The sequence below is a fragment of the Juglans regia genome, chromosome 2, assembly GCF_001411555.2.
Source record: "Juglans regia cultivar Chandler chromosome 2, Walnut 2.0, whole genome shotgun sequence".
Classification (NCBI taxonomy): Eukaryota; Viridiplantae; Streptophyta; class Magnoliopsida; order Fagales; family Juglandaceae; genus Juglans; species Juglans regia.
The window spans coordinates 8,219,047-8,241,072 of record NC_049902.1 but is presented as its reverse complement, the minus strand read 5'-3'; the positions used below and the strand labels follow the sequence as shown (position 1 = coordinate 8,241,072).

General features: G+C 35.8%; 2 protein-coding genes across 3 annotated transcripts; both read left to right on the top strand.

Moving 5' to 3' along the window:
• Positions 1-1,438: 1,438 nt before the first annotated feature.
• Positions 1,439-11,645, top strand: LOC108982799 (cyclic nucleotide-gated ion channel 1-like). 2 transcript variants are annotated; one of them, XM_035685071.1, is made up of 6 exons: positions 1,439-1,994; positions 7,470-7,700; positions 8,416-8,537; positions 9,135-9,246; positions 9,817-10,119; positions 10,650-11,645. In XM_035685071.1, the coding sequence occupies exons 1-6, from the start codon at positions 1,452-1,454 to the stop codon at positions 11,181-11,183; spliced, it is 1,845 nt and encodes a 614-aa protein (XP_035540964.1). In that variant the 5' UTR covers positions 1,439-1,451; the 3' UTR covers positions 11,184-11,645. The 2 variants fall into 2 exon arrangements, with proteins under 2 accessions (XP_035540964.1, XP_035540966.1); XM_035685073.1 differs by lacking the exons at positions 8,416-8,537; positions 9,135-9,246.
• A 1,945-nt stretch (positions 11,646-13,590) lies between these two features.
• Positions 13,591-14,748, top strand: LOC108982571. The gene has a single exon (XM_018953985.1). The coding sequence runs from the start codon at positions 13,591-13,593 to the stop codon at positions 14,746-14,748; it is 1,158 nt and encodes a 385-aa protein (XP_018809530.1).
• The last annotated feature ends 7,278 nt before the right edge of the window (positions 14,749-22,026 follow it).

The following is a 22,026-nucleotide window of genomic DNA, read 5'->3' as shown; positions in this document are numbered from 1 at the left end:
TTTTCAGTTTTTTTTAATTTATACGCATTTTTATTATATTTTGGGTGCAAAAACTATGGTCTTAGTTAAGAAAATATAAAAACCCTTTTTTTCATACTTTTAAAGAAGACTCGAAAATTTTAGATAAGGTTAGAAAAGAATTTTCATATTTTTGAAAGATTTCAAAAAGTTTTCAAGTTAAATTCTTGTATCAACAGTATTTTTTAACAAGTTTTATTTGAGTTTGAATAAAAATTGTTAGTGTAAAACACTTCAAAGAACATGCACTTCATAGTTTTCAACGAGTGTGTTCGATCCGCTGGGAGCTGTGTCCTAATGTAAATGCCATAGATGGAAGGAATAATGCATAAAAGAAGCAGAAGTCCTTGAAATGGAGAGGACAGAGAAGCCACTAATTGTTTAGCCAATCAATACAATCGTCCTCAAGAGCTAGAAGAGGTCCTGTATGAATCAAATAGAGTTTATGTTGGAGAAGACTCTGGAAGAATGCCGTAAAATTTTCATTAATTACGTAAACTGTAGATCATGTGCATTTATATTCACAGAAATTCAACTCTCTAACTGCTAATACTAGCTGTTTAATAGAATATTAACAAGCTCTCTATCCACTAAATAATGAGCTGATATCCCAGCTAGTAACATACATTTTCTAGTAATCTTCTACATAGTAAGATGAGATGAAATGATATGTGAATAATAATAAAATAGTTTATGAATAATTGTGAAATGTTTGAATTAGAGAAATTTGTATATTGAGTTGAGATAAGATGAATTAAGATGAAAGTTGAATAAAATATTGTTAGGATATTATTTTTTAATATTATTATTGTTTTGAAATTTGAAAAAGTTTAATTATTTATTGTATTTTGTATGAAAATTTAAAAAAATTATAATGATGAAATGATATGAGTTAAAAGACTTTTTGTATCGAAACTTCCTCTTAAGATATTTTTTATGGAGTTTTGGAAAATGATAAAGAAAAAAATTGAATAAAAATAATATAAATTATAATATTATTATAATATAATTTTTATTTTAGGATTTGTAAAAAAATTATTTTTATATTTTTTTTAAATTTAAAAAAATTATAATAATTAGATAATAATTAAATAAAAAAATTAAAAATTAAAAATTAAAAAATATTTAAAATTATAATGTTGAGATACGATGAAATGAGATTACGAGATTATATGGGATAACTTGGGAGGACTTTCCTATTCAAACAATCTGTGTTTGTGATAACACGTGCTTGTAACATGCACGGATCTACCTAAAATTCCAAACCTTGCACGCGACCCAAGTTCTGAACACAGAATTCAGAATATATCAAGAACACGTTCCATATGGTCCCAAAATTGCATGGGTTGTTGAAGAGAGAAAATAATAAAAGAAAATATCTTTAACCACTGTTTTTTGTTTGTTCTAATCTGCTCAGGGTTGGAGATATTGAGATGCAAGGTCCCGAGAATGCTCAAGTACTTGATTCATCAGAAATGGGGAAAACGAAAAAGAGGCAACAACCAGAGTGGATGGGGAAAATCCCCCATCTTTGGCAACAACCAGAGTGGATGGGGAAAATCCCCCATCGTTGGCAACAACCAGAGTGGGTTGGGAAAGTCCCCAATCTTTGGCAACAACCAGAGTGGATTGGGAAAATGCTCCACCCAAAGAGGCAACCATCAGCTCAATTCTGGTATATCTTTTTCGCAGGGTCGTGTGTGATTTCACTATCGGTGGACCCTTTCTTCTTTTACATTCCCGTGATCAATGAAGTCGGAAAGTGCGTTGATTTCGATAGAACATTATACATCGCAATTGTTTGTCTCCGAACGCTCCTAGACTGCGTTTCTCTTGTGGATATCATATTGCCATTTCTTCGTTCTTCTTTAGACAAGGAGAAAGAAACGAAGGGAGATACTAGTCATGTTTCGCTCAGAAGAAAGAGGTACTTGAAAGTCGCAAATGATATCGTCGCCATTCTTCCAATCCCGCAGGTAAGGTAGACTTTTCTGCTTCTTAACAGTTCTACATGTGTTTCCAAAAGCTCAACTGCCAGGAGGCCGATTATATTCCGTAATTGGCCCCCTCTTTCGGCCTTTAGCTTTGATGTGTTCTTGCATGCGTTCGTCTTAACTACATGCCTAAGTAAGCACACTAGTGATCGAAATTCACGTTATATTCTATAGCTCTGTAGATTCGATCTTATAACTTGGTTAATTTAGCATGCATGTGTTTAACCTTTTATTGGATTAATGTCCTTTCCAGTTTTTGCATTAATTTGAGAACTTCAAGTGGATAAGTGATAGATGCATAGGATATATATATATATATATATATACTATTTATTACTCATTTAATATTATTCAGAATTTTTATACTAACGATACTAAATATTGCATGTCCTAGATAAGAAATTGAAGAGACATTTTTAATTACCATTTTAATTGACTTGAAATTTTACGTGGGCTTGTTTGGGGCCCCATATGAGACAAAATTCTCATCCTGTTTGAGATGAGATAAATATCCAAACAGACATCTCAGATAAAACCCAGATATCTTGTATTGTTTCAAAGGTTTTATCTACTGTGCACTTGGAAGACTATTCACAGACAAAGTGTTTTCTGTCCCCTTCCAACACTGCTATTGTCTTTCAACATCAAATAAAACTACATCAGATAACACTAGGCAAAGCTACACCGTTTTCCTTCAAAACGATTGTGTTTCATGCTGCCCTTCATTCCTCCATTTTGCTCCAGAAACGGTGCGTTCAACTTAAGTTCATACAGCCCATCCCAACGACACCGTCTCAGTCAGATTCATAACAATCCTCTTCCCTTTCAGAACCTTGACCTCAAGGTTGAGAGCTATGATACAATTCTATGACCACTTCACCATTCAGAACCACTTCCTTACCCTGATCCTCATCCTCCAAATAATCTGGCACAGTTTCAGCCGCTCCTGAAGCTACATCTGGCTTGGCATACCTCTCTTCTGTAAGTATAGTCACAACATTTTCTTCTAATGAGGAGAGAGCCTTTCTTCTATGTAGTTTGTTCCTGCTTTGCAAGACTTTCACCAACTCATCTCTAGCAATCTCTTCAACATGCTTATATAGCTCAAGAGGAGGTAATTTGATTTGTGTCGAGCATTTTTGGTTTCCCACACTTCTTAACTAAAGCCTTCACCTGATTGAAAATTACTCGTACTGCATCCTTCTCAACTTCTACAGCTCGCAACATCTTTTCCTCTCCCAGAAAATTACAGTAACCCTCTATCATCAATATTGCATTGCCTATACCAGCTAGCAGCAAGTCCCACTCAGATTCTTCCATCTCCTTCATTGTTGGATTTATAATATATTTATCACCTACAAGACCAATTCGAACTCTTGCAACCGCTTCTGAATTGGGAACTTCTGAAAGAGCTACTGCTGTGACTACCAAAGAATCAAGGAAGTGCAAACTATCATAACTCAAAACCCAAGATAGTATCTGAGTTTTGTGGTAAAAGTCCTTAAGCATGGTTGGACGCAAAGGCCTATCAATTCATATACAAATAAGAACCTCGTGATCTTTTGCTCTCCCTTGTTGTTTGAGAAACCCACCCTAGTCCGACCCACGACTGAAAAAAGCTCTTGATAATTAATAGTTTCTCCATCTGTTACTATAACAACACCACTTGCTTGTCTTCCTATATGTCCTATCTCAACTAAAATCTGGATGGTAGCTCCACTTGCATACCATGAAGGCCTGCTAACACCATGCTTGCTGAGATAATTAGCCAAAGTCCCTTCAAGCATTTCGTCAAACAGCTTCCCTGCTCTAACCAAATCCCTACACTTTATTTGATAGGGAGCCTCATCAATGCTGACCTTCACAAACAGAGCCCCAGGTTCTAGTTTGCCATCTACTTCCTCATTGTTCTTCAAAGTGGTGGCCAATGAATTATTCCTAATTGATCTTATTGGAGGCCAACAAACAACCTGAGTTCCAGCACCAACGTTCAGGCTTAATATGTATCTTTTCAATTTTTTGCATTTTATATACTCAGGAATAGTATATACTCAGGAAAAGTAAATGGTGCAGTCAAGGAGAACTCATCCTCACAGTACAACATTTTCTGAGACCAACTAATTCTAATTGATAGACTGGTTGTAACAGCTGCAAATCTTTCTCTTCCTCTGTCAGAGGGCTCAAAAACACCCTTAAGTGGAAATTCATCAAACAATTGAGGTTCAATATTCACCCCTTCATCTAATTTGTCACAACTCTTTGAAAGAGATTCCTGCCACTCAACAACCAACAAACAAACGCTAGCTATACTAATGGCCTTAAACTTAACAAGTTCCAGCAGCCTATCAAATATATATACGAGGAATTCATGCTCACAGCTCCTTAAATCTTGAACCTGGTGATTTAGGATGCATAAGGATGTATACTCACAATGTGTATTCCAAGAGTCTTCAAAGGCTTGCAGTCTTCACATTTGACCGAAATATGGGGAATGAGACCACTGGATTGTTTTTGTTGCACTGTGACCTCACTTGGAACTCCAAATACATTAGTGCTAGCAAACTCTCTTCTGCCATCGTTCAATGTCAGTCAATATGGTCTTACTTTTTGGCCCAAGCTTCTTTGCCACCTCTTCAAGTTTTGTCTTTCTGACAACAAACTTGTCCTTTGTCTCGGAGACGACCTTCCTAAGCAATGTACTGGTGGTAGCAGCAATGGATATAAGACGTTCCTAAATTGCGTTCCTAAGCAAGTTGTGAAGTTGTACTTTGCATCCTTTACAACCTTCCCCATAAATTTCTCGGCTAATTGCCCGGCTTCTTTAAGCTTCACCCCTGAGGAAGAAAAGAAGCCGCTAGCCGTCTCGTGCCATTGAGGCAATGTGACGGATGGCATCGAAACAGTCGCAATCACTAGAAATCAAATTCCAACGAGGATTCATTTCCTTAGTGCAAAAACCATCTCATCGGTGAAGCTATACGAGGCATACAGAAGCATGGTTCTCCCATGGGTGATGCTATACGAGGCATACAGAAGCATCCCTGCATCTAGGACCATCCAGCCTCCTAGAATCGTCGACATTCTTGATGGGGTGCATCTTGGTGATCGAGTGATCAATATCTGACGGCGTGTTAATAGAGGAAGGAAATGAAACACGGAGAGGAAGATCTGAAAGTCGAAAAGATAAGACAGACTTTCTGAAGGAATTTTTGACAACAGATGAAAGAGGCATCTTGTTGGGATCATCCTCGATCGGCTGCTCGTTCTTCATCTTGCTTGGCACTAACCTGGTCTCGTAAATGAATCTTCTTTTCATCCTTCGTTGCTTCTTCTAAATTATCCTCCACAAATTCATCCACCTCCGCTACCCTTTCTATGCTTTCCTCTGCAGCCATGTCTTCCCACACCACGAAGGATTCCTATACTAGCTGCTTGAAAACCTTGTGTATATATGTATAATATATATATATACACACATACTCGGACCCTTGTATGCCATCATTATCGTCATTATCAGGGGTAAAACCGGTTCGGTACGATCCGGTTTTGAATAAAATTTAGAATCAAACTGGTATGTATCGATTTTACATTTTTTAAAATCGATTACGCTTCGGTTATCCTCATAAACTGATACTTCTGATTTTACTGATTTTCGATCCGGTCCGATCTGATTTTTTAATTTTTTTAAAATGTAAAAAATATATAATAAAGTGTTACTTCTTATGATAAAATGTTATTAATAATTTAATATATATATTTTATGTTTAAAGCATATGATCAATTAAAATTTCATCTTTAAGATTAAATTTTTATTTTATAAATTATAATATAAAATTGTTGCATATATGATATATAATTATAGATATTATATATAAAAATTTAATATATAATTATATATTATATTAAATTTTATATATATAATATTTTGTATAATATAAAATTAATTTTTATATATATTTTTTCCAACCGGTCCGGTTCGGTCTCGGAAACTCCGGGACCGGACCGGATCCGGCCGGTTTTTATAATATAGGAACCGGTTCCAGACCGAACCGGTTCAAAAATCGGACCAACCGGTCTGGTCCGATCCGGTTTTCCGGTTTAAACTTACACCCCTAATTTTCATTCATTTGGTCGACTAAATAAATTAATAAAAAAGATTTAAATTATTAAATTAAAATTAAGTAAATTATTAATGTATATTATGATATTTTACTATAATTATATTTATAATATTGATCGCTACTACTTACTAACTTGGACTTTACTTTTTAGTATACATAATTATTAATTGTTGGGGTGGAGACTAATTTTAGAGTTGAAAAATGAGAAAGTGTGAGTTCACTTGACTGCCGCTCGAACTAGCACTCGAGCGAAGCTCAACCATTGAGTTTGCTCTAGGTGTGCTTGACAGTAGGATCGAGTGAGATACAAACCCTAGTGTTCGCTCGAGTCACTCTTGACATTCTACTCAAGCAAATGTTAATAAATATCAAATAATTTTATTGTACATAAATTATTCATACTTACTTGCAACTTAAGTATTTAAAAAGAGATTACCTAATTATTTTAATTAAGTGTAAATAGTAGAATATGTATAATTCTATGAATGTATGATGTATTAACTATTTACATATATTGACATAAATTATCACATGATTTATGATTTATTATTAATTGATAGCATATATTATTTTATATTTCATATGATTAATGATAATAAATTAGATAAAAATTATATCATTAACTTATATAATTACTATATAAAAATAATATATTAAATTATTAAAATATTTTTAAAAAATATATATAGGAGTTTGGTCCAATTCAGTCAAATCCAGTCCATAATTTGTAGACCCCGGGACTGGACCGAATTTCATCGGTCCACATATTTTAGGACTGAGACCGATCGGTCCGGATTGAATTCTTTACAGCCCTATGAGATAAGATGAGAAATATGTGAATTATAATAAAATATTTTGTAAATAGTAATGAAACTATTTGAGTTAAGATGTTTTACGAAATTTTGAAAAATGAGAGGAAAAAAATTGAATAAAATATTATAAAATTATAAAATATTATTTTTATTTTGAAATTTGAAAATTTTGAATTGTTTTTGTATTTTGTTTAGAAATTTGGAAAGTTTATAATGATTAGGTAATGATTAAATTAAAAAGTTAAAAAAATTAAAAAGTACTTGAAATTATAAAGTATTTTTGTTTGAATTGTGTTTGGATGCTAGATGAGATCATGAGATGATATGAGATGGATTGAGACATCTCAGTATCTAAGTGGGGCCTTAGGTTTTGTTTTGAAAAAAAAATCTATTCATCATCTTCACACATCACACATTATATTTTTTTATTATGATGTGTGGTGTGTGAGGATGAGAGTAATAAATCTTTTTTTTTTTTTTAAATAACAATTTCTTGTACCAAATCTCTGTCAACTCATGTCCAGGTGCTGTTTCTAATTCTCTTTTCAAAAAATATGAGAGCTTTCAAATCTTTGAACAAGAGGAAAGTCTTGAGCGCTGTTGTTTTACTCCAATATCTGCCAAGAGCTCTTCGTGTCTACCTGTCATGGAAAAAAGTATTCATCCACAGGAATATTATGATCATCGACCTATCTAAGACCGTCATAGCAGTGAAAGCTGGATTCAACTTGTTTCTATTCATTATTGCCAGTCATGTAAGTAATCTGACTCTCAATTTCATACTTATTTACCTCATATAATTTTTTCTTCTAATTAAACTTAATTTGCATCGATAAGTGTCTGAATATATATACCTTTATGATCAAGGTTTATTGATTTCTTTAGGTTTCAGACGAATAAACTTTGACAAATCATAAGATTGGGGTTGGATATGCTAGTGACCGACTCACATAACCATCCTTATTTATAATCTAAAACGAAATGGATTATACATCTTTCTTCATCCTATCCCGTGGAGATTTTTTATCTTCAGACCATTTTTGAGAAGCAAGTCTTGTCTTTTTATCGGAAGTTGGATGTTCCCTTGTTTGAGGATCAACATTAACTAAGGATGTTGGATTGAAGCTCTTCAACAGCCACACCAAAGCAATGAACTTTAGTGCACAATTTCCTACTATATAATATGTGTCCAAATTAAAGTAGAAGATCAATCACAACAATCCATATGTCACATGATCATCAACTGATTCAGAAACTATTCCTTCCGGGACAATTTTCTGGATCAATGGGGAAAAGAAAAGGTCTTTTAGATACTGGGTGGTTTTTGGTACTTTTTCTCCGTCCAGCGAGAGACCGCTTGCTGGTACCTCGCCTGTGAAAATCATACTGAATGTGATCCAAGTTCTTTTGCCTGTAACCACGGAACTGTTTTTGGCAATTACACATTTTTAAACGATTCTTGTCCAATAGCAACCCCAAATACAACGGTCTTTGATTTTGGAATATTCCAAGGAGCACTTCAATCTGGTACAGTGGCATCCATGGATTTTCCACGAAAGACCCTGCTTTTGGTGGGGCCTCCGAAATTTGAGGTTTGTGAATGTTACCGTTAAAAATCTTTCTACATTGAGCTATTTCACATTAGTTTTTATATATCATTGCATGTCATCCACACCATGTCGACTGCCACACAGCTTGTGCTCAATTGTCTATGCATTCATGTTCTATGCAGGGCCACCTCTCGAGTGGATCCTTGATATATACCATATTAGTGGTTTTAAAATCAGAGAAATAAAGAAAAAAGAAAGGAACCTTCTTCCATATATTAATTGGAGAAATCGATCATACTATATGTAAGGATGCAAAACATAATTTTTCCACTCTTCTTTTAATTAACTTTCCCTCGGAGGATTATATAGTACTGATAATACATGTATAGAATTGCAACAGAAAGACAGATTGATCTTGTTTATAATATCCATTTGTTCTAGGCTTGCGATCATGATCATTTCGGCTTCCTTATCTTGACCCCAACAGTCTTTAACTTATAAATACACACCTACCTGTAGACCATTTTAGATTTTATATATGTCTGTTTACTTTGATCTGCTTAGTATATTAATTAATAATTTTGATTGTGAATATATATACAATATCTCTTACATTGTATAGCTGTTGCAAATTCGTAGTTCTTTTGGTTCAAACCTTCAAACAAGTCCGCATTTCTGGGAGAACGGCTTCGCAGTTTTAACTTCCATCTCTGGCTTGGTTCTGTTTGTATGCTTCCTTGGACATTTGCAGGTTGGTGATCGAGATGCATACTTTTGAAAGCTAGCTTCATAGCCCTTATTTATAAAAATTTATCTGTACAAATATCAGTTTTTCATATACATGATTTACGGAAACGTGCAGCATGAAATTCCTAAGTGCAGCATATATGTATGTATGTGTGTGTGTGTGTATGTGTCTATATATATATATAAATATATATATATATATATGTATATATTCTGATCCCTATCTCTGAATGTGCAAATTGTCGACGTGACAGTGTGAGGTGCTGTTGCCTTATAAAGGCACCTACTCGACTTGGCTTCTTTGATGCGTATCTAGGGACCCATATGGCTAAATATATTGGCTTCCACCTCTTGAAAAAATGCCCACGGCCACCACCCATAACCCATTAAAGAAAGGCATGCAGCAAGACAAAGATCTAACCGTACTTTTTTTCTACAGACTACGAATTGAGCAGAAAAGAAAAAGAAACACTTAGATTATTATGTTTACAACTTTGTCTTAATTGAAATTTAATTTTGAGACAAACGATAATTTATGGACAACATTTAATTTGTTGAACTTGTTATGCAACAGATGTATACGCAGTGGGAGGCATCTATGCAGTTGGAGGTAGCTAAGCAAATGAAGTTGGAGGTAGCTAAGAACTTAGAATGTAGCCGTTGGCAGCACTATGAGTTGAAAGACAAAAAACTGAAAATACTTGAGTGGATAGACAGAAACCCGAGGCTTAAAGAAATAAAACAGCAGATCATAGACGAGGTAGATCGACTGTTTGCAGAATATAAAGATATTGATGTAGAGAATCCGTTTCCTCATCTTCCCATGTTCATTAGAAGAAAAATTCAGCACCATCTCTGCTTACCCCTACTACAGAAAGTGAGTCTTTTTCTTCCAACTTGCTTTATAAATAGGGCAGAAAGAATTAATTTCTTTTTTTCTACAAAGGAGAGCAAGTCCCCCATTTTTGTCCTACTTCCTATATGGATAGAGCAAATAAGAAATAATTCATTTCTTCTTTCTAGCTACTAGGAGAGTTAGTCCTCCTTTTTTTACACTTCCTTTTGGATATGTAGAACGAAAAAAATAGTAAATTAATTGAAAACTGAAATAATTTTTCACTATAGGAAATGTGAAAAACATGAAATGAGATGTTGAAAATTTATAGAATAGTATCACTAAGTATACAAATGTATAGGCAATTAACACGATCGAAGTTCTAAATTAATCGAATTAAAATTAAGGTGCAATGGTTTACTTAGAACGTAATTTTTATGAATAATTACAAGTTGTTTTTTATATATATGTTTCCACGTACGCATACTCATAGTAATAAATTTTATATACATTGGACTTCTCCACGTTAGTCGTCCTTCTCTATTGATTATTTGTTTATTATTGACACTTAGGTGCCACTTCTTCAAAATGAGAGTGAAGATGCGTTGAAATTGATTAGCTGCGACTTTCTCAAGCAAGTGAGCTACGATGCGAACAGTTACATTGTTCGGGAGGGAGAACCACTTGATGCATTGCTCTTCATCACGCGAGGCATCATATGGACCTATACAACTGGTCATGATCATCGTCAAACTGGGTGTCTTAAAACCGATGACATCTATGGAGTTGAACTGCTAGAATGGGTGTTTAAGTCCCCCTCCTTGCCGGACCCATCCAACCTCCCCTTCTCGACCAGGACTCTCCGATGCCATACAAAAGTCGAAGCTTTCGCTCTTACGGTCGGCAACATACAGCATATGCTATATCAACACTGGTCGAAGTTTAGCAAGTTCAGAGGGACGACCGACTCCAATTTGGTGCAAAGTTTTGTCGTATCAAACGTTCAAGTAGCATTTCCTCGCAGGCGAAACACTCGTCAAATGATACTTGGTGAGTCTGAACAGAAGGCTAGGAAGACCGCAAGTGACGTGGATAACACTACTTAGGCAAGATTTTAAGAGTACTGCTTAAAATCGACAACAGTGAATGGACACTCCGAATTATGCTAGTCGTTTTCAGTGAATGGTTAGATCAGTAGATAAAAAATAAAGGAAAATGCTAGTCACACCGTTCTTCCTTCCCGCTTGAGTGTCCCGCTTGATGTGGCATTCAGATGGCATGATTTAATAAATTATAAAATGTCATCTCGAAAACGCTTGCTTCTTCCTCCCGAAAACACGCTACCTTCTTCTCCCTCCCCTCTCCCTGCAAACCCTTTCTCAAAAACCCTATCTGCTTCTCCCTCTCGAAAACGAAAACGCTACCTTCTTCAAGCCATCTCTCCCTCCCGAAAATCCTCTCCCCTCTCCCTGCATATGCTTGGTAAATTTACATCTCTTTTAATTTATTTTCCTGGTTTGTTGGCACATCTTCATTTTAGCTTGTCCAAATGAATTCATATTTAGAAAATTGCCATGTGAACAGACTTGAACCATGTAGAAGATAGTGCTGGACAAAGTAACTCTGTTTTTTTAGTCCTAATTTTGGCCTCTGTATTTTAAAGATGCTCAATAACATCTCCACACAAGCGCTTGCATCATTTGTTCTCTGAAGGTTATGAGATACCACCAACATTTACCCAAAGAAATGCGGCACCACCTGCTATCTCTGTAGGATTTTCTATACAAAATACACTATCAAACCATGCAAAATCCAAAAATAACAGAGGTAGTTTAGTTTGAGGAAGAATGAAAGAAATCTACCTCTTAGATTGGAGGTCGGATGGAGGAGAGCCGCGAGAAAGAATGCCGGAAATGGGTCTCTTGCGCCGTGCGAACTGGTACAGGTGCTAGACAAGATCTTTCGAGGAGGTGTCTGGGGGTTTTTGCAAGGGGCGAGATCTGTAAGGGATGGGTTTGGGGGTAATTTTTAGGAAGCAGTAAATGAAGTTCAAAAAAAAAAAAAAAAAGGAAGAAGAAGAGTAACGTGGCATTCCACGTTGAGCGGGAAACGAAAACGGGAAGGATGAGCGGTTGCTGTAGCAACGCCCAAAAATAAATGTTTGTGAGGTTGTTTGTCGGGAAGGTAGTAGGTTCTGTTGATTTGGTGTTTTATTTTATTTATTTTTTTGAATGAAACATACTCATTCCATTAATAAACCGAAGTTTCAAATATGATTTATCAATACAAGAAGTTCTAATACATAAGAAATCTAGCTTATAAGCCAACTAACGCAACAACTTTGGAGCTTCTCCACACACAAATATATTTGTGATGGACATTGTCTTAACTTTTAATCAAATTCTCTCATAACAAAGAAAGTGCTCTGTAAAAACAGAACTTAATGGCATTTTCTATCCTCCCAAGAAAGAAGAGTACGGGATACTACTATAGACATCAAATCTTATAGTCTATTTCTATTTTATTAAAAATTAAACTAACAAACAACTACAAATAACCACATTAACAACTACAAGACCACAAGCTCTGGTGAGACCCCAGACTTCACGTCCACCGCAAGTATCTTCATCTCGAGCTCTGGTGGAACGAGCACCCAGCGTACATACGGACCACAACAGCCCAGCCGTATAATCACCGGCCGTAGCATCGCCCAACACTCTGGAATGTCTTGCCCCGGATTATGTCCGATCTAAAGGCCCAAACCTCACTCGGGTCAACAAAAGCAATACCAACATCAGAAACAAAATAACTACAAAACACTGAAACGGACAACAACAAAGAATGGAAGGGAAATGCTTTGGGTCCCGAATTAGGGACCCAAAAACTGTCCCGAATGGGACTTTTTTTTTTTTTTTTACTGAATGATTAAAAAAATATTTATGATGATAAAAAAATATATATAAAAGAAAAAAAAAAACCTCTGTTCGGGATAATTTTTGGGTTTCAAATTCAGGACCCATAGCAATACTCTTAAAGGAAAGTATCGTATTCCAATTTTATTGATGACTTCACTTATGATGGATTAATACCGTGTACAAAGGGAGCATGAGAGTTATAACTAAATTCTCAAAATCAAGTTCCCAAAAAAATTTGAAAGAGAAAATTAATAACAAAATATTTCAAAGGGTCCATACAGAAAAAAATTAAAAGCTAGAGTCAATGTCAAAAGGTAGGAGCAATTGCGAGATCCAGAGCATGCACACCAGGCATTTAAGCTAGAGAAGGAAAACTTACCGTTTTGCCCTGGGCTCCAAGAGGAAGACAAAGTTGATTACAATCTCATAGAGATAATTCACGATCGAACATCTTCCTCCACTCCCAAAACTGGCTAGAGAGAAGTCAGAGCTTCTCTATCTAGGAGGTGGATAATATTTCTGCACTTATTGTTGCTTAGCTACTCATATCATCACTCCCTTACACTCATCGACCTCTTCATCCTAAACAAGTGTTATGATGGACATGGAATCTCTAATCTCACAAACGGAAGCTCTCTCATGGAATGATATGAATCTTCAACCAGCTCCAGAAACTGCAAAAGCAAATTCAGACAAAATCCTGATAGGAAGGTTAGTAGCTGATCAGCCTTTGAATAAATTTGCAATACACTCTAGTATAAAGGCCTCATGGAACTTCATAAAAAATTTTCTCATTGAGGATTTGGAGATCAACAAGTTTATTTTCACATTTAGATCCATTCAAGATAAACTTAGAGTGTTAAATCAGGTCCCTTGGAACTTTAAAGGACATTTGCTTATTATGAAACCTTGGCCACTAGGAGCTACTCTTCAAGAAATCAGTTTAAACTATGCTATTTTCAATGTGCAAATACATGGATTACCTCTAGATCATATAACTCTTGAAAATGCAATTGAAATTGGGAAAGCTCTCGGTTCTTTGATCAAAGTGGAAGTAGACCCTCTCTATGGATTAACCTTCAGAAAATATATTCGTATTAAAGTGGAGATTACCAAGCCTCTCAAGCAAGGTTTCATGATGCCGAGAGTTGGGAACCATGAAGTATGGGTAGCGTTTAAATATGAAAAATTATCAGACATTTGTTATGCGTGTGGGAGACTTGGACACTCTCAAATCTTTTGTGGATATCTAAGCTCACCTCCAACAAGACTTTCATACGGCCCATGGCTTCGAGCTGAATTCAACAACATCCCAGAAAATATTCAGTCAAACCAACAATCAGATAGTGGGCAACAGGAAGTAACAGATCACTTCGAACAATTTCATCCTCCGGCTTCAAATGCAGATGATTACAGTAAAGGAAAGCAAGTTATTTCCCCAAGAAAAAATTATGAAATAACTTTGGGTGGGCAGAGTAATTTTACCAGTGTTCAAATTGAGAAAAATGCAGAAAAAATACCGGATGAGGTGCAGTTCCTCCATTCTCCTTCAACTCACCAAAGCCCAAATGAACTTGCGAAGGGAACGACCCCAACAGATTCTCAAGCACTGTTTAACTACAGTGATCAATCACAATTAATTCTCTCGCCTACAAGTGTAAATGTGATTACTGTTCAGCCAACCACTGCACCCTGCAGCTTCAATACAAGTCTCAGTCAAATATCTCTTTTATCCTCAAGTACAGAAGCCGACTGAGCAAGGAAATTTTACTCCACCTACTGATCCTCACTTTGTCATTTCGTTATTTAATTCGGCGTCAGAACAAATCACCCCTTGGAAGACACAATGGAAGACTATCCATAAAGCGATGAAGACTTATCAACATCAGCAGAAATCCGAAGGGCTGGGATCAGATATCGGGCTTGAATCCGAAATTGGGCTGGGTATTCATCAAGCCCGCTGTGTTGACCTTAAGGGTATTGAGACGCGGCCTTTGTTCATGACTCCATCTAAGACTGGCCCATATAAAGCTGATTATCATGAGTCCATTCAGCAGCAAACCGAAGCCTCTCAAGTCAACCTTTTTAACGCCCATTTCTTTCAGCCCGTATCAGCAAGCGCTGGCTCCAGCTCGTATCAGCAAGCGCAGACCGTATCAGCAAACGCAGGCCCCAACCCGTATCAGCAAGCTCAGCCCGTATCTTCAGTCAAATATATTCTCAGGCATGAAAAGCCAGCTAAGCCAATACCAAGTCACAGCCACTTATCGCGTCTTCCGAATGCTGCATACGACCCAGGCAAATCAGATCTGCCCATAGAGATAAGCCAAGAACCCGTGAATATTGAAGACCAATCTGTCTCTCCAATGGATTTTCAGTTGATTACTCCATCCCTCAAAAGGCACCAGTTGGTTGAACTTTCTGAAGCTCCACAGAGAAAATCTCAAAGACTCATCAAAATAGAGAAAAAAGACCCAACAGCCTACTCCAATCCAGAAGATACATCATTGGCTAAAGCACTCTTAGATATGCATTCTGGTAATATTGGAAAAGAAAAAAAGATAAAATGGAAATCAAAACTTAATCCTTACAGTAGACCATCTTTCCAAGGAAAATCCAAAACAGCTTCTGAGGCAAGCTTAAAAATGCCTCCACAAGCTAAGTGAAGACATTAGTTTGGAATTGCAGGGGATTAGCCCGCCCTAAAGCAATCAGAAACCTTAGGGCTAATATTAGAATATATAACCCGGATGTAGTTTTTTTGTCGGAAACCTTGGTGGTTGATGATAACACCATATCTATTGTTCATAGTCTAGGTTTCCATCATTTTGTTTGTAATCCTGCAGTTTGTAAAAAAGGGGGCCTTCTTCTTTTGTGGCGTCCGGGTGTAGAAATTGAGCCTGTAAATATTAATAGTAATGCAATTTCTGTTTTAGTTTACTCTGATCCCCCACACCATCCTTGGTTACTCACTTATGTTTATGCACCAGCCCAGTGGATTAACAAAGCTACTTTTTGGAATCATTTAGATTCACTATCTCAAGCATTTCCTGGGCCCTGGGTTTGCATAGGTGATTTTAATGATATTACTAATCAGTCTGAAAAATATGGGGGCAGGCCCGTTCCTTTCAACCCAAATAGGGGTCTTAAAGCCTTTATGGACAGAAATGGCCTGATTGATATTGGTTATATGGGTCCGAAATTTACTTGGACCAATAATAGACAAGGGAATGCTCTTATAAGAGAAAGATTAGACAGATCCATTGCTAATCAAGAATGGAGGCTACTTTTTTCAAATGCAACATTACAGCACTTGGCATCATCAGCATCGGATCATCATCCAATCTTACTGTAAACAACAGCTAAGATTCGTCAAGCTCCATCATTCAAGTTTGAAGAATTCTGGACTGGAAAGAAGTTTATCATGAGAACTGAATTAATATAAATAGGACTATATTGAACAAAGTAGCTATAATAATTGGCATTGATTTTTCCAATTGAATCGTGCATTTTGATATGTCTTCTCTGATCTGATTGAGGAGACGATCAAACAAAATAGGAGGATTGTACTGAACAAAGTAGCTATATATTGTTGATCTTAATGCACAGTTAAAGCTGAGATTCCTTGTAATAATTTGTAATTGTAAATGTAATAGAGTAATCTGGGACTTATAATGGAAAAAGAAAATTTACAATATTTGTTCTTGTTGTTTGTTGTCTGATGAGTGAGGTAGCAGGCGATAATGATGATTTGACTAATTTGGACCCGTTGGACTTGGAAAGTTTTCAAAACGAAAAAGCTAAAGCAAAACGAAGGAAACAGTAAAACGTGTGGAGTTTTTTTTGAATTAATTCTTGATTCTAACAAAAATGATGGCAAGGCACGAGACAAGTGCAAGATGTGTGGAGCTACTTACTTGGTAGCAAACAAATATGGAACCAGAAATTTACAATATGTGTCTTGTTTGTTATATTTGGGATTGTAATTTTAATAGTATTACAATGTGTGTGTATCATATTTGTGTATTTATCGTATTTGGTATTGTTGGGATTTTAATGTTGGTATTTTTATTATTTAGATTGTAATTTTGGACTTGTAGTTAGTTTTTTTTTTTAGATATTGTTTATATTTTAATATTTATATAAAATAAATCTGGTTAAACGGGTCACTAACGGGTCTGTTTAACCCATTAACGTAAACGGGTTGAAACGGGTTATATTGTGTCAATCTATTTCGTATTCACTAATGGGTTAAAATGGGTTATGTCGTGTCAACCCGTTATCTTAATGGGTCGTGTTAGGGTTTGAGATTTTGACATGAAATTATTAATAGGTTGTGTTCGTGTTGACCAATTAAGTATAATGTATATATTCTTACACGATACGAACACGACCCTTTAACACGATTTGACACCTATAATATTCTAGAGTCCAATTCAATTCTTGGATTTATTAGGCACAATTGTAAGGACACACACTTGCCATGGTCAAAATAGGGAGAAGAGGGTTTTAACTGGGGAGGAAAGTAGTGAAAATATAGAGGAAATGAGGCAAAACAAAAATGGGATGAACCGATGCTTACACGACCAATGCAACTGGTGTCTTTTGCAATCTAAGCTCCTATTTTTGGAGCTTTAAGTTGTGTTCTAGGTTTGCTTCTTGCTGCTGCTCACGGTGGCCTGAAGTTGCTAAACTGGTGTATCGATGGCTGAAGGAGGAAGATAAATCGTGAGAGAAAGGGCTGCATGTGAGTGATGACCAAATGGAACAATCTAAGATATTTTTGTATGTAAAGTGTGTGTGGTCTGAAATGTATTTGAGGAGCTAAGGATAAAGTCAAGTAAATCTTAACCATACATGTATTTTGCGGCGAAAAATATCCGTTGGAAATATATAAGGGCGACAATAATCTAAAATCGCTGCCAAAATGATGAGTTACTTGCGGCGTTTAAGTGACTTTTTGCGACGAGAAGTTTCGACGGATTTAACTTTTATCAACGATTTTAATGGTATACGTGAAGGCCATTTTCATCAATTTTTGGGATATTTGCGACAGACTAAAATCGCCTGAAATAGTAGTTTTTGTGGCGATTTTTGCCTATCGCTGGAATTGATAAAAAGTGGCACTTTAATTTCGTCGAACATGCAACGATTTCAAAATCGCTGAAAATGATTAAATGCAGTGATTATTAGGAGTATTTGCGACGATTTTGAGCGTTGGAAAAGACCTAATTTCTTGTAGTGACACAAGGGGCTAATTATATTCCAATGGCTGAGATTTACCTAAAGAAATAAAATAGGGTAATAGAAAATGAAGAGTAGAAAATAAATGGGAAGGGAAACACACGTTAAAACCAAACTTTTTTTTATCATTACTCTAAAATAAATTGATGAATATTAAATAAATGTTTTTAAAGGAAATAAAATCATCTCAATAAAATGAGTTACTAGAAGCTACTTTTTTTTTTCTAGGATTTCGAAAATTAAAGAGGATAAATTTATAATTATGTATGGTTTAATAAAACTAAAAAAGGACCCATTTAAAATAAATTTGGACTATAAAAATATATTTGAAGGATTTAAAAATACTTAAGCTTGATTATGAAATCAGATACTACATTTATAAACAAGGATTCAAGATTCGAGAATTTTAAGCAAGGCTCATGACCAACCCAAGAGGAATTCGCGCGATTGATCACACTCTTGATGCCATCCAGCATCCCCATGAGAGAATAACAATTGTTATTGTAAAGGATTGTAATAGCCAAAATAATATTGTACTTTGTGGCTAGAGCTAGAGCGGCTGTAGACAATGATATCACGATCACTATTGTTATATGAAACATCATCCTCAATCCATATCACAATTACTTTGGACGCAAAGAGAGCGTTGTAAACTCATTGATCCAATGCAGTATCGGATCGTATTCGTATTTAATGATCTTTTAAGTTAGGAATATCCTTGAGGAAATGAAAGAAGCTGCAATAAGGATTAACATCCAAGATCCATTACCTTGGCCAAAATTGGTGGATTTTAATCTGTCCGAATCATAGAAGTGATTTTCTATCTCATGCTCAATGTCATAGAAATACAATTGTAAATAAGGTGGATGACCTTCTAAGGGCAAAAGATTGTTAATATAATGGTAAACTTGCCTATGCACCCTGAATGTGTATATCCATTGAAAAATTCTTCTTATCAGTCAATATTTACCACCTCACACCTTATAAAAATACCTCTACAGTCTATGAAAAAATTTCCACACCTTATAAAAAAATTATAAATATGAGATGTGGGAGTAAATAGTGACTGATACATAGCATTCCTCTATTCCATTATTTCTATTGACAGAATCATCTCTTCCCATATTTTTGGATTGCACAAAATGAGGGATTTCTAATTTTTAGGCATTTGTTACAATAGTATCTTTTCCTTATATGTAAATTTCCATAATTAGTTTCATTATACATTTATATATTTTGTAAAGCAGAATAGGGGTGGGCAGCAGGGCCCCGCCCCTGCTTCTGCCCCGCCCCCGTGTGGTTGGGCGGATCACCCTGTCCGGCCAATGAGGGGGGTGGGGCCACGCGCCCGCATCTGGGCCTCTCTCCTGGGGCGGGGGTGGGATGGGGGTGACCCTTGCCCCGCCCTGTATATATATATATATATATATATATATATATTTTATATATTTATATATAAAAAAAAAGGCATGAAACAACGTCGTTTCATGCTTGGTTTAATAACAAAAACCTACCCCCCGGTGCCTCCCTCCCGATTTCCTCCCTCGCTCACTTCGTCTTCCTCGCTCAAACTCTCAATCTCTCCCTCTCTCTGAGTTTCCAGCACCACATCCAGTCTGTCTCTCTGCATCGCCGTCCCATTCAACGTCACCGTCGCATGACTTGCACCCAGTCCCTCTCTCTTCATCTCCGTCACCGAAGATCCGAAGGTAAAAAACCCTAAATTCAAAATTCTATTTTTTTTGTGATTTATATTTTTAATGGATATTGGAGGAAGGATAGGGTTTATCGGAGATGGAGGATGAGATTTTTGTGAATTTTGTGCTGTGGAGCTTAGATTGTGCATGTGGTTTGAATCGTGCATGTGAATTTTTTTTGTTTTCTGTAATTTTTTTTTGTTTGATTTATACTTTAAAGAGTGTCATATTATTTGTGTCTAATTAATTCGGATTTAGGGTTTCAATCTTTAGGGCTCCAATCTTTCGGATTTAGGGATTTTTCTGAACCCTAAATTAAGTTAAGGCTCCCATCCGAAACCCTAAATTACATATTGTCCATTAAGCAATGTGAAGATGAAATCCCTAGGCCCCTCCAATCACAGCATGCATCATGCAGGAGTCTACTATGTCATAATCAAATCCTTGTTTACGGTATCTAATTAACTCTAGTACTGGTGCACCTGCTTTTGGCATATAGAATTAAATAATTAATAAATCTAAACACCTAATAATTTCCTTTTGTTAAGAAAAAAAAAAAAGAATTATTCCAACGATGAAATCAAAGGCGGAACAAAAATAAATAAATTAAATTATATATGGTTCATGAGCTGATCATAAACACTATATATATATATATATATATATATATATATATATGCCATTATATTCCTGTTAAATCATAATGTTCACTGCAGGCCAAATAAATATATATTTAAAAAAAATAGAAAATTTTATATAAATTTAGATCACCTGAACGAGTTAGAAATAATTAACAAGCTAAGTGAAAAGTGAATCACCTAATTACATTATTAAAGTTTGTAAGAAAAAGGAATTTGGAAATTAATGTCATGAAATTTGAGGCATGCACCTGGCTATATATATATATATATATATATATATATATATATATAATGCATGCCAATGAGCTTATATTAATAGGGAACAAGACATGATGATCAGTACCCAATTAAGTTAATTTTAACCTAATTTAATTTTTGCGTTTTAAACATGCCGAAAGTAGTACTGTCCACTTGCTGCTATATTAATTCTGGTCCAAAGAGGATGCTCTAGCTGATGTCTCTCAATTATCTCAAAGTTTCCCGACAGTCTTTATACGTTGGCCAAACACTTTTTTTGTTTTTCTTTTGTGCGACATTAATATGCACACACCAACCACTTCAGATATTTATTTGAAACAGTCAACTCTTTCATTCATCAAAGTAGTACCAGTACTGCTACCTCTTTTCTCTGAAGGACCTTTGATCTCAAGTTGATCCGTTGCATTTGATTGCAAGACATGCATGATTAAAATAGAAAGCTGTACTATATATATGCATATATTTAGGATGTATTTTGGGAAGATTAATTATAAATGGCTGGGAGTGTCTTTATCTTATATATAGTTGTTATGTTTTCTATAATTTCAGATTTCTTGTTTACTTGAGTTCATGGATATGCCAGCAGATTCTAGTGCGAGCTCTAATTTCCAGGCCGAGGGCACCCCTACCCCTACACCTACACCTACACCTACCCCTCCTACTCATACCCCTACCCTTAGCCCTACGGCACCTTACCCAGCCCCCAAGCCCAGCAAGAAACCTACTTCAATAGTTTTGAGTCATTTCACCAAACTAGAGGGTGGTGACTCAAGTAACTTCCAAGCCAAGTGTAACCATTGTGGGAAAATTTATGGATGTCACTATAGGAAACATGGCACCTCACAATTAAAGGTGTACTTAGAAGAGCAATGCAAAAAAAAATCCAATATTAAGATCATTACAAGAGAAAAGCCAATCTAGGCTAGAAATTGGATTTCAAAAAATGGCAGATGAGACTAGTGGGAGTGCAATTTTGCGGGGGTATACTAAGTATTAGCCCGATAAGTGTAGAAGACACCTAGCTCGTATGGTCATAATGGACAAGCTACATTTTCAAATTGTTGACGAGAAAGGGTTCCAAGCGTATTCTCGCTACTTGGAACCAATATTTAATATTCCCTCTTGCCACACGGTGGCAAAAGATGTAAAAAAATATTTTTACATTGAAAATGAGAAGTTGAGGGGTCAATTGGT